The following is an 11,579-nucleotide window of genomic DNA, read 5'->3' on the forward strand; positions in this document are numbered from 1 at the left end:
GGGATAAATAATCAGTAGAGTTTGAAACAGATCCCAGAGGCCTTGGCTTGCTGGCCACTCCAGCACACACATTTCCCAACCCTATTAGTGACTAATTGTGCCAGCACTTCTAGGAGCTGCTTACAGATACTCCACCATATTCCTGAGAAATGAAATATTGAATGAATGCTAGTAGTTTCCATCCCTCCCTCCTTCCCTTGGACAGAGGGCTTCTGCAGGGCTGGCGGAGTTGCTGAGGCTTCTGTTGAAACCGGAGGTTGGGGATACAGGCTTTGGGGAAGCAGGAAGAACCCTGGATGTGCTCCATCCTCCCACATTTGCTGCCTGCTTTCCCACTCAGAGCTGCAGCATCCAATTTCAAACAAAGCAACAGGTTAGCATCCCTTTCAAGAGTGTGCTGAATGTTTCACCAGCCCATTTGGCTTTTAAGTGTTACAACACCTTTCTACCACATAGTGTCTCAGTCCATCACCGGAGGAGCCCCTGTGGTGTGGTACAGTTGCTTCCCCTAATCTACAACTGCAAAGGGGTTACAGCAGGTGTGCATACAACCTTCTCATTCTTCCTGCTGCAGAAAATAAGCCCTGGAAAAGGACAGCAGTTACGATAAAACGAGGGAGGCGTTCAGGGAGGAATGCTGGCAGTGCCTGGCTCCCTTGACTCCCCCTTCAGAATCCCGGGTTTCCTGGCTGGACGCCCATGTCAGGTGCCTGCCAAGCCTTCTTTCAGTTTGTCTCTATAGTGCATAAGGTAAAAATTCTCACTTTTTAACATTGTTTTTATTTTGCCTCCATCAGAGATCGAGACAGTGAAGCTAGCCCGCTTGGTTTTCAACAAACTCCATGAGATCTGCAGCAACTGGGTGAAAGACTTTCCACTTCAAATTAAACCCCACCGGTACTATGAGACATCCATCCACGCCATCAAAAACATGCGCAGGAAGATGGAAGACAAGCACGTCTGCATTCCGGACTTCAACATGCTCTTCAACCTTGAGGTAAAGGGAGCTGATGTGAAAGGTGACATACACCTCTGGAATGTAGGCTTTGTCTTTAGGGAAACCAGAGGAAGGGCTTACCCATGAAAACTAAAGACAATCTGTGATGGATTTGAGAAGGAGGCTACAGACACAACTGTGGTTTTAGGGTAGCTGAGAGAATTTGCTACAAACATCAGTAGGTACAATTCCAAAACACTGCCTCCATGGTACATAGGAAGACAGACACTTAAAGTGAGGCTTCATCTAGCTAACATTTAGTGGCTTTGTCTCTGTCGGACCTGCTGAGCCAGTTGCTGCCCCCATTCCAGCGGTGTCCGCACTTCACTGCCGGGTTTTGATCCCGTGCCTTGTGCTAATATTTGTCCTGTGGTTTAGAAGCCTGTTAGCTTTCATTTATTTTAGAAGGTTGCACTCTGCTGGCAAGAGAAAAGCCTGCATGAGAGTGTGGTGTCCATTCACCTGCTTGGATGCCAATAGGAGTGTGGTTCTGCAACAGTCCCTGGCATTTAACGGCTTGAGACACCACATGGAACTCAGCGTTCCCACATGGGAGGCCATTGCGTTACTAAAGAGTAAGCCAAGGCAAGACTCTCTGTCAGTCAAAGGGCACCTGGACACCAGCAGAGAAGAAAATGCTGGTGCACTCGGAGCTCATTCCTGCTGGCCAGTTGTCATCCGGGGTGGGCGTGCATTGCCAGCCTACTGTGCAGCAACATCCATGACCTAAACACCTGAGAAGGGGAAGGTAGAAACAGTCCTGGGAGAAGAGTGAGACCCCCATGAGAGTCCAGCAACACCAATGTCTGGGTGAAGCTGGGCCCAGCGTTACTTTCCTCCACCGGTTCCCATGACTTAACCAGCCCCAGCCCCATGCTAGTTCTTCAGCTGTGAAGATCTGGATGCTGAGAAATGGCAAGGAAGAGAAAGTAGCAAGGGTGAGCCCACCTGCATCAGGCTGATGCAGGAACTGGTTCTACATTGCACCTAGTCAACTTAATAACTGTTTTCTTGGGCCCCACCTGAGTTCTTGCTTTGAAGCTGCATTATGTTAATGCAAACAGAGACAGGTTTGTTTCCTTTGCCTGTCAATTGTTACCTTCCTTCACTCAAACTTGTGCTGGAGCCCATCACTTAAAAATTACAATGGATAATATCCTAGTCGTTTAGATGGCTGTCAAGGTTGAATTGGCACTTGACAGTGGGTTGGTGTTTTGTCTGTTTGAATAGGTGCTGGAGCTGATGCCTCTGGGTAGTGAGGCATTGTTTCTTCTGCTTGAGCAGATTGGGGGAAACCAAGAAGACTGGGTTGGAGAGGAGCAATTCTGCTCCTTTTGGTTTGAGACTATGGTCATGTTTAATTCCCTGACAATACATATAGCAACCTGAGTTGATGGGGACTGGATAAAAAAAACCCAGGGCCAGTCAGCTTCATGTTGTAATACACTGGCATTTTACCTCTGAAAACCTGGGTTCAAATCTTGCTGTAGACCAAGTGGATCTACCAAGTGGATCTGGTAGTCGTCTCCTCCTGGCTGCTGTTTGTATCACCAAAGCCACTTCCTGCTTTTTATTTAGGAGAGGTTTTGAGTCTGCACACCTGAAAGGTATAACAAACCAGTAGGCTGAGCACCTGCTCCTGGCATGGAAGCACAGTTCATCGGGCTTAGAATAGGACTGGATATGCACAGTCCCCAGCCCCCGTTGGTATAAACAAAGATAATCTATCCAGTCGCTCTCTCCTGTGGAGAGTCTGCCTCTGTAACCACATGACAGTCCTAACAACCACTGAGAGGACACCAGAAATCTCAAATTAAATGGTGTTAATGGTGTAATTCAGTTAACCAGCACCATTGTCTGTCTGTCTGGTTTGCTTGTGTGTTTTCAATCACAGGATCAAGAGGAGCAAGCTTATTTCGCAGTATTCGATGGTCACGGGGGAGTGGATGCCGCCATTTATGCCTCCATCCACCTCCATGTGAACTTGGTGCACCAGGAGATGTTTCAGCATGACCCCACAGAGGCGCTGTGCAAGGCGTTCCGGGTGACAGACGAGCGCTTTGTGCAAAAGGCAGCCCGAGAGGTGAGTTTTGTGTGGCTGCTCTGCACAGCAGGAAGCCGCAGGCTCACAATCAGTCACACGGGAGCCCCCACCCCGCATCCACCTGTGCGTTGTAGACTGAGTCTGGAGAGCAGGGACCCCACCCTGCCCTCGAACCTGATGCTCCAGTTCAAGACCTGCCAAGCTCAGAGGCGTCCCTGACCCCCTCAGCAGCCCCCTCGCGCAGGGCAGGTAATGACATTCCTGCCCCAATGCATCGTGAACATGCACTTCTGCCTTCTTGAAGCTGGGAGCAGTGCAGTCCTCGGGGCTGCTTAAACGGCGCAGACCATCTTCTGCCACATTCTGTCTGAGGGGCCTGGAGCCTTTCTCCTCTAGGCTGCCTGTATGGATGTTACTGGCCTGCAAGCCACCGTCTAACACGGACAGAAATGCTTCTGGCGTTGGAGCTAAGCTCCGGGCCCCTTTCAGTCTCCAGCGGAAGGAGCTGCAGCTGGTGTAGGGCTGGTTCCATGCCCACGATTAAAGCCTGCTGGTGCATGGGGCTGGGCCTGTGGGAGGAGTCCTAGCTGAACTAATCATCCAGAGCTGCACAGGGCTGTAACGGAGCAGGTCTGGGCAGGGACCGCAGAGCAAATGCATGCGTTTTCAGCCCCCAGTGTAGGTTTGTGTTTCCAGGACTTGGAGTGCGGAGCTCACTGGCCAGGGCTGTCCTGGCAGTGTGACTGCAGCACCACAGGGCTCTGTGTGGACCAGCTGTCAGAGGATTCACCCAGCTTCTCGGGTGCATTTTGCAGCCCACGCGGAGCTCCGCGCTGCCATGGCTACACAGCTGTCGGTATCCAGGCAAACGCTTTAGAGCCAGCTTGTGTGTCTACAGGAGCCACAGTCACTGCAGGGCAGACATTCCCTTAGATATGCTGGTGCTGCTGTCCTTGCCCCTTCCCCCACTGCCTCCCACTGACCATGGGGTGATGTTCATGTGAAGGCAGGACCTGAGGACTGCCAAGGTCCTTTCCAAATGTCTGAACTTGAGAGCAAGGTCAGAAATCCAGAACTGAGCATCACAAGGTCTTTTTAGCTGCTTCCAACTCCATGTACCTTGTATTTGCCAACAGACAATTGTGCTAATTACATTTGTCCTTTAATTGTTTCCCCCTTGAAAACGGAACTCCATGTAGCTCAGGAAGAGAGGCGGAATGGCCAAGTGCATTTCTGGGTCCTCAGGCAGAGGTGAGGCAGTGGAGCAAGGTGTCAGTATTACCACTGCTTGGTGGTTCTTTGCTTTCAAGCAGGCCCCAAGGTGCTTTGAGTGAATCTCCCTCATTTACGGATGGAAACTGGGGCTCAGGGAGGTCCGTGGGGCGCCACGCTGGACTGGTGGCCGAGGCCAGGATGAGAACTGTAGCCTCCACAAACACTGGGGCAGAACTCTGCCCTGTTACTTGCATTTGGTCATGTTAGTTCTGGGGAAGTGTTCAGCCCCTTTGGTCCATCAGAACGGCTGCTGGGCTGAAATACCCACACGCCCCATCGTGGAGCAGTGCAGCAAAATGCCCGGGGGCAGCTTTCAGTTGCTGGAATGTTTTTTCTAGAGCCTGCGGTGTGGGACCACGGGCGTGGTGACCTTCATCCGGGGAAACATGCTGCACGTGGCATGGCTGGGCGACTCCCAGGTGATGCTCGTGAGAAGGGGCCAAGCTGTGGAACTGATGAAGCCTCATAAACCAGATCGAGAGGTACTGAATTGCTGACAGCCAGCTTTCCCCCTACCGACTGCCTAGATTAGAAAAAAATAATTATTGTTCCATAAAATGACCTGTTCCTGTCCATAAAATTGCCTTACCTGTTGTTTGCTGCCTTGTCTGTCTCGCAGCTGAACAAGCACCTAGTCCTGTTGCTTTGGATAAGATTCCTGATGTAGAAAAGCCCTATGTCAAATTAACTGGGAGGGCAGCACAACCTCCTGCAGAAATCCATGTGCAGCCAGAGAATGTCCAAAAGGGGAGTCTAGCTATGGCAGCGAAGGTCAGCTCTTCTGTTGCCTTGCGGTTTAGGATGAGAAGAAGCGCATCGAGGCTCTGGGAGGCTGCGTGGTCTGGTTTGGAGCCTGGAGAGTCAACGGGAGTCTGTCAGTCTCCAGAGCTATTGGTGAGAAATGGCGTTTCATTCCTTTTGCTGCTTGTATTCTATTTCCTCCCCCGCTATTTCTTTTTTTAATGAACCCTTGTGGCTCTTTGATCCAGCTGGGAACAAGGACTTCCACTTCTCCGTGCAGCAGAGGTTTGCCTCTAGTTGTTCCAAGCAGCTCCTAACAGAGAGGAGGAAAGGAGCTGGGGAGCAGCTTCCCTGCATTTGTGCAGGGGCTTGGACCGGATGACCCTCGAAGTCTCTTCCAACCCTCTGATTCCATATCCTTACATGGAATCCAGGCTACTAGCAATTACTCAGCACATCAGTCAAAGCCAGAGCCTCACCTAGCCCTGTTTTTCATTTTGCAGGAGACGCAGAGCACAAGCCATATATCTGTGGGGACGCAGACTCTGCTTCCACTGTCCTGGATGGGTCTGAAGACTACCTCATTTTAGCCTGTGATGGCTTCTATGACACAGTGAATCCTGATGAGGCAGTGAAGGTGGTAGCCGATCACCTCAAGGAGAATAATGGGGATAGCAGCATGGTGGCACACAAATTAGTGGCATCAGCTCGAGATGCTGGCTCCAGTGACAACATCACTGTCATCGTAGTATTTCTCAGGGACATGAATGCAGCAGTAAATGCTAGTGAAGAATCAGACTGGACAGAGAACTCATTTCAAGGAGGGCAAGAAGACAGCGGAGAAGACAAGGAAAACCATGGAGATTGCAAACGGCCTTGGCCTCAGCACCAGTGCTCAGCACCAGCAGATCTAGGGTATGATGGACGAGTGGATTCCTTCACTGATAGAACTAGCTTGAGCGTAGGGTCCAAAATTAACCTGTTTGATCAAGGCTACTTAGACCTGACAACCATGGAAGCAAGCAAACCTCAGAGTGCCAAATGTTTGCCACCAGTTCAAGTGTTCAGTCCTGGCATACCAAAGAGCGTGAATTTGGGTAATGGTTCAACAGTGAAGACCGAAGCGCCAGAGAGTGCTGCTTTGTCAGTGCATGGACAAAGCGATCCCAGGTGCACTGCTCCTCCGAGCTTGGGCTCCGCAGGGCAGCTCGGTTACAGCACCGAGGGCTTCTCTCCCATCTTCTCCCGCACGGAAGAGGAGCAGCCCAACTCCTTGGGCAGACGAGGTTCTGCTCTCTTTCGCTTCCACGTCTATAATGCCAAGTGGCGACGAGAAACCAGGCTCAGACCAAAGTTTCGCGCATCTCCCTTTGCTCGTGAGCCTTCCCGTACAGAAGGATTGGGTCTGTCCTTGCCTGTCCGAAGTGGTAGTAACATTAGGATGTTGGTAAGAAGCTCTCTGTGGTGGAGGATGAATAGTCATAGAAGTTACAGTGAGAGTATGCTGTTCATGCTAAGACAGAGTAACTGTATACCACATTCATACCTTCACTTGCACTGTAAAATATAACAATCCTCCTTGTTACCCCCCCCTTCAGATATCTAGATTAGACATTCCCAGAATTTAAAAAAAAAAGCATCATCAGAAATCAAAAGGTGAGCATTTCAGATCGGTGTGTATTACAGAACCTGCAAAAGCTCAGCTTATATGTACATAGACCTAGGAATTAAAAGAAATAGTGTTTCCGTCTCAATAAGAATTGCTGGTGGTGCCACTCTAAGCAGTCACAGCTGCCCAGACACATGCCCATGTAGGTATCTATACTCGCATTCACTACTGGAAGCTGGTTAGTTGGCTTATCTGAACAGATGCAGTTAGGAAACAGACTTGCAAACAATGCAAAGGGATATAACATTGAACCTGCCTGAGGTTTGTCTGTGGAGCAATATTTTCAGAAAGATCCTCTTTTAGAACTGCCAAATTTTGTAACGGGGGGAGGGGGGAGTTTCCATAGAAGTCCAGGTTGTGGGGGTTTTTTCTTATTTTGCTTTCAGTTTATCTCAGACTAATGTTAAGAGAAATCTATAGAAAAAACCCATCCATTTTGCAGGTAAAAGACTAAAAGCCATACAGGGTTTTAACAGGTAATTTAGGAATGGAGAACTAAGCTCCTGCTGTGAGATCTCCTCTCTGTTCTCAGACTCAGACCGAGGTACATACTCCTAATTTAGCTATTTTTTCATGTAACATAAAATGTGGAATATGAAAAACTGTTTTTGTAGTTAAAAAAAACAAACAAAAAAAGATTTCTCTGGCTTGAGGTCCAGTATTGGGGATTTCACAACCTCCTGGTGCTTTTAGTGGCATTTTTATTATTTTGTCAATTTAGGAGACTACGTTGTCAACTGGTTTTAATCCAACACGATTGCAGTTAATGCTTTGAGCCAACCTCTCTTCGCTATCACTTCATCTCAGGTGTTTAGAAGAAACCGAGGCTGTGGAGATGATGTCCACGTGAACAGTGCTGGCATAAATCAATCAAACCACAGAACCACTTGTTAGGGACAATAAGCACTTTGATCCGGATTCTGTTTTAGGTCCCAGACTGTAGGTGGCAAGGTATTGATTTAAAATAAGCTGGTTGGTTTTAGGGAGGGCAAGACAGTGGCGGGATTGTGGCACTGCTGCTGAAATGTGGTATCCCTCGCAGCTCGTGGGCAGGAGACTGCTGGAGTAACCCCTGGTGCGTAGCAGGGCTGTGGGTGCAGAAGGATGAGGGCAATTTGTTTCGCTGAGATCGTAACACGCACTGACAATCCAGAACTCTGCTCCAAGCAAACTTCAGTTCACGTAGAAAGGCGAGGAAGGTGGGTTGCCCTTTTCTGTCCTTTATTGTAATAAGCAGAGTATTAATTAAAAAAATTTAAAAACCCTAACTGTAATCAAACTGTTCCAGTGAGCTGTACTGGACAGCACATTGGAATATCCCTCCTCTCACTATTCTTTACTGCAGTACCAGTCAACAGGAAAAAATAATTGGGCAGAAATAAGAATAAGATGTCATTCTGCATTTCAGCAACATCCAATACCTCACACCCTCCTACCAGTAACACTTTAAAATCAGACTTACGGTTTAGATCAAATTTGCAAAATAGTTGAATTTTTGTCACAGGACTCTAAATTATTGGAGACCATAATACTTGAATTCTCCCAATCTCCACTTATTCTTTGAGTCACTCCTTAAAGTGATTTGATGAAACAGCAAAAAGCTGTGAGTTAACAGGAGTTGAAAAATGGTTTCTACATTTTTTAAAATCATTTTGAGGCTTTTTTTTTTTTTTTAACCATAACCATAATTAAGGGACTATTTATTGGCTGTTACATTTGTCCTTTTATGAAGCCTTAGCTGTTGTCATCAACACTCTTTAGCTGTATTCTATGTTTCCAATCAGATTTAGTAAGGAAAGTTGAGAAACCACAAAACCATGAAGTATGCAATTTTGGGGCATCTCTCTGGTGCCTTCTCATTGTTCATGTTTTCACAGAAAGATAGGTGGCACGTGGAATCTCTCTTGTTTGATAACTGTACTTCTACTGAAAGGTGATGCAAGTGCCATTTTTTTGAGTAAATATGAATTCAGGAAGTTACGGATGATTGACCTTCTTCCCAACGTGCAGGAATAGCTGAAAAGCACTGGACTTGAGTGCAAGTTGTCTTGGTAAGGGTGCAGCTCTTTAGGTGTGGATCCATAACAATAGTTCTGCTTCTCATACCGTTTCTCTCTAGGAAAACAAAATTCCCATTGTAGTTCCAGTGTGGTCAGGTACAAAATATTGTATAAATAGCAAGTGTTCATTTCCTCACTAAATACATATTTATAGAGTAGATAGGAACCATTTGTAAGGTAAGTCCTTTAAAATTCTCTAATACATATTAAAAGTAGTGGTTATTGGTCTGATATATGCTGCTCTTGATTCTACACTAGACAAAAAAGCAGTGCTTTGTGAAATGCAGTGTTTTCTCTTAATGCCACTGGTGATAGGAAGTAGTTCTCTTCAGTTCAAAATCCTGTGCCCTTATTTGCTGCTTGCTAACGTAAGCAATAAGTACCCCTCTAATGGTATCTAAGCGTTCTGTACCTTGTATTTTTGATCGTCTAACTGGTGACAAATGTAAAAAAACAAACCATATTAGACAAATTACAAAAGTATCTATAACTGTATTTATTAATTGTTAATTCTGAGATTCAGTCTGTGACTTGTGTTTTGTACTTTTATTGTGTATCTCTTAGTGGTGGTGAAATTTGTATAACGAACCTTTCCAATAAAGAGCTGAAGTATCCCTTTTTCGAGTTAACACAATCTGCATCAGTTTCAGTTTACGTGTTAAACGTGTCCTGCAAAAATAGGAGGGACGTAGTGAAAAAGTGTTTAGGGAGTTGTGTTGGTTTTGAGAAACGGACTTCAGGCAGTCTGTCTGAAGCCGTTCCAGACTCGCCAGTAAACTAGTCACTGTGAGTTTAATGGGATTCGTTTGATCCCCACTCTAAGTTTCCTGTGTACGCTTTTTTCTTTAAATGTGCAACTCTGAGGAACATCTGCTGTTGCAGAGAGCAGTATAGCACCAGACCAGGGAGCTGTTTAACCCATTTTGATTTGCACTAAAGGTGGGTGGAAACGCATGTAAATATCTTTTCTTTACCTAGAAGTGCCATCAATTGTCCTTGCAAGTTAAAATCATTCAGTATTTAGTTTTAGGCTGCAGTGTAACACTTGAGGACAATGTGGAAGCAGATTTTAACTTATACCACATTTATAGTGGTACACTGTCATAGAAACTCCACTCAGTTTTGGGAACTGTGTGCGTCAGTGAGAAACGTGCTGTCCTGCGGGCAGATATGCGTGAGGCGCAAGTTCAGTGTTTACAGACAGGACCGTAGTCCACGTCCACTCTTCTACCACTAAGCACTCCCGAAATGAGAAAGATTGATCTAAATTAGTGGCCGATTTGGCACCATTTCTTCATTTGACACGATTCTCATAGACAAAGCCAGTCAAGGGGATACTCCAGCTTTGGTCATGCCTATAATTTAGGGCAATCTTTCTTTGGCTCATAACTCCTTGCAACAGGAAGAAAGCTTCCCACCCTTGTATCATGTGCAATAATAGTCCAGTGTAAATGCAACCTCTGACTTGGATGCTCCGTCCTTTACTAGTCATTGTTAATGAGGCACTAGCATTGTAGCTGCCAGCATTATGGTGAAGCATTAGAGGAAAAAAAATCCCACCTATTCAAGGTTAGTCCAATAACTGTAACTGCATTTTGCTTGTTTTGTTAACAGCTTCCTCTACTGTCCAATTAGATGCACTCAAAACAAGAATAGGGCAAGTTGGCCGAAGTTCACCCTGAGCACTTTTACTTGCAAGAGTAACTTGTCTACATAGGCAGATCTGGTTCTGGAGCGCCAGGTGTGTTGTCAGCTCTCGCACCGGGCGCTCCTGTTGATATGCGTGTCCTCTTGTTCACAAAACTTCTGATATGTTCTTTCCCAAGTCGATCAGTTTAAGCTCTAACCGTTTAACAGTGTTGGGACCTCTCCATTTGCAACCGTGTTCTGCAGCTCACATGCGAGTTCAGTTATAACCATGTATTAGCCATACAGATTTTATTTATTAATTCAAGCTGTTTATACAGACAAGGATTATGTTGAAATTTTACCAGTATCTTAATAAAACAGTCATTTAAAACTCATTTCTCAGTGGTCTGTTTCTTCCAAGACAAATTCAGAACAACAAGTACATTCCTTGGGCTAAGGTCCTATGCAGCACACTAGTGAAGGATGCTGCTAAGGGAATTCAAACAGCTAGAGGAGATCGGTGATTCAAGTACAAATAGGGACCTGCCTGCATCTTCAGTAAAGGCAGAATTGGGTATAGACCGCGTAAGTGACACTCCGGCTGCAGCTCCTACTGCAGGGTTTGGCTTGTGGAATAGCTACACAATTTCCCCCGGTGTAAGTGTTCAAAGTGCCAACTCCATAGGAAGGGAAGCAACACCTCCCTTGCAGGCCCTGCCCGAGTCCGAATGGCCAGCTTCTGCTGTTGGCCAGGAAACAGGGTCTATGCTCAACTGCCTTCCACATGCAAGCTACGGGCACCTGTATTCAAACTCCCTTGAAAGCAGACAGTTTGGAATCGAGCTGCTTTCTAAAATTCCCAGTCTTCACCACAGATTTATTCTTGGGACCCTGGGTGAAGGGATCTGTGAACCGACTTTGCCTCTCCCCTCAATGGAAGGCAACAGGGATTAATTTCAGGTTTTCTTTGGGCGAGGAATACACGTGTCTCCATTCAGCATGGCGCAGGAAACACCAGCTAGTCTACACTTCGGTAAGGAAGACAAAGCTAGAACCAGGGTAGCTGTAGAGTAACAGGCCAGCTCACAGCTTTGTTTGGGAGGGACAGTGGGCTCAGCTCAGTGCTACTGGCACAGCCAGTGCCAGCCCTTGGTATGGCCACAC

The 11,579-nt window shown here is 46.7% G+C and overlaps 1 protein-coding gene across 2 annotated transcripts in view; it reads left to right on the plus strand.

Moving 5' to 3' along the window:
* The window catches only part of PPM1E (protein phosphatase, Mg2+/Mn2+ dependent 1E), an 89,257-nt gene extending 78,447 nt beyond the window's left edge, over nucleotides 1-10,810 (plus strand). The window contains exons 3-8 of one of the 2 annotated variants that reach the window (XM_059717015.1): nucleotides 798-997; nucleotides 2,892-3,080; nucleotides 4,655-4,798; nucleotides 5,117-5,210; nucleotides 5,561-6,504; nucleotides 7,769-10,810. In XM_059717015.1, coding sequence (XP_059572998.1) covers nucleotides 798-997; nucleotides 2,892-3,080; nucleotides 4,655-4,798; nucleotides 5,117-5,210; nucleotides 5,561-6,504; nucleotides 7,769-7,795 — 1,598 coding nt within the window. In that variant the 3' untranslated portion in view covers nucleotides 7,796-10,810. Of the gene's footprint in view, nucleotides 1-797; nucleotides 998-2,891; nucleotides 3,081-4,654; nucleotides 4,799-5,116; nucleotides 5,211-5,560 lie in introns of both variants that reach the window. The other variant, XM_006265644.4, reaches the window with a different exon arrangement.
* The last annotated feature ends 769 nt before the right edge of the window (nucleotides 10,811-11,579 follow it).

The sequence above is a fragment of the Alligator mississippiensis genome, chromosome 14 (genome assembly GCF_030867095.1).
Source record: "Alligator mississippiensis isolate rAllMis1 chromosome 14, rAllMis1, whole genome shotgun sequence".
Classification (NCBI taxonomy): Eukaryota; Metazoa; Chordata; order Crocodylia; family Alligatoridae; genus Alligator; species Alligator mississippiensis.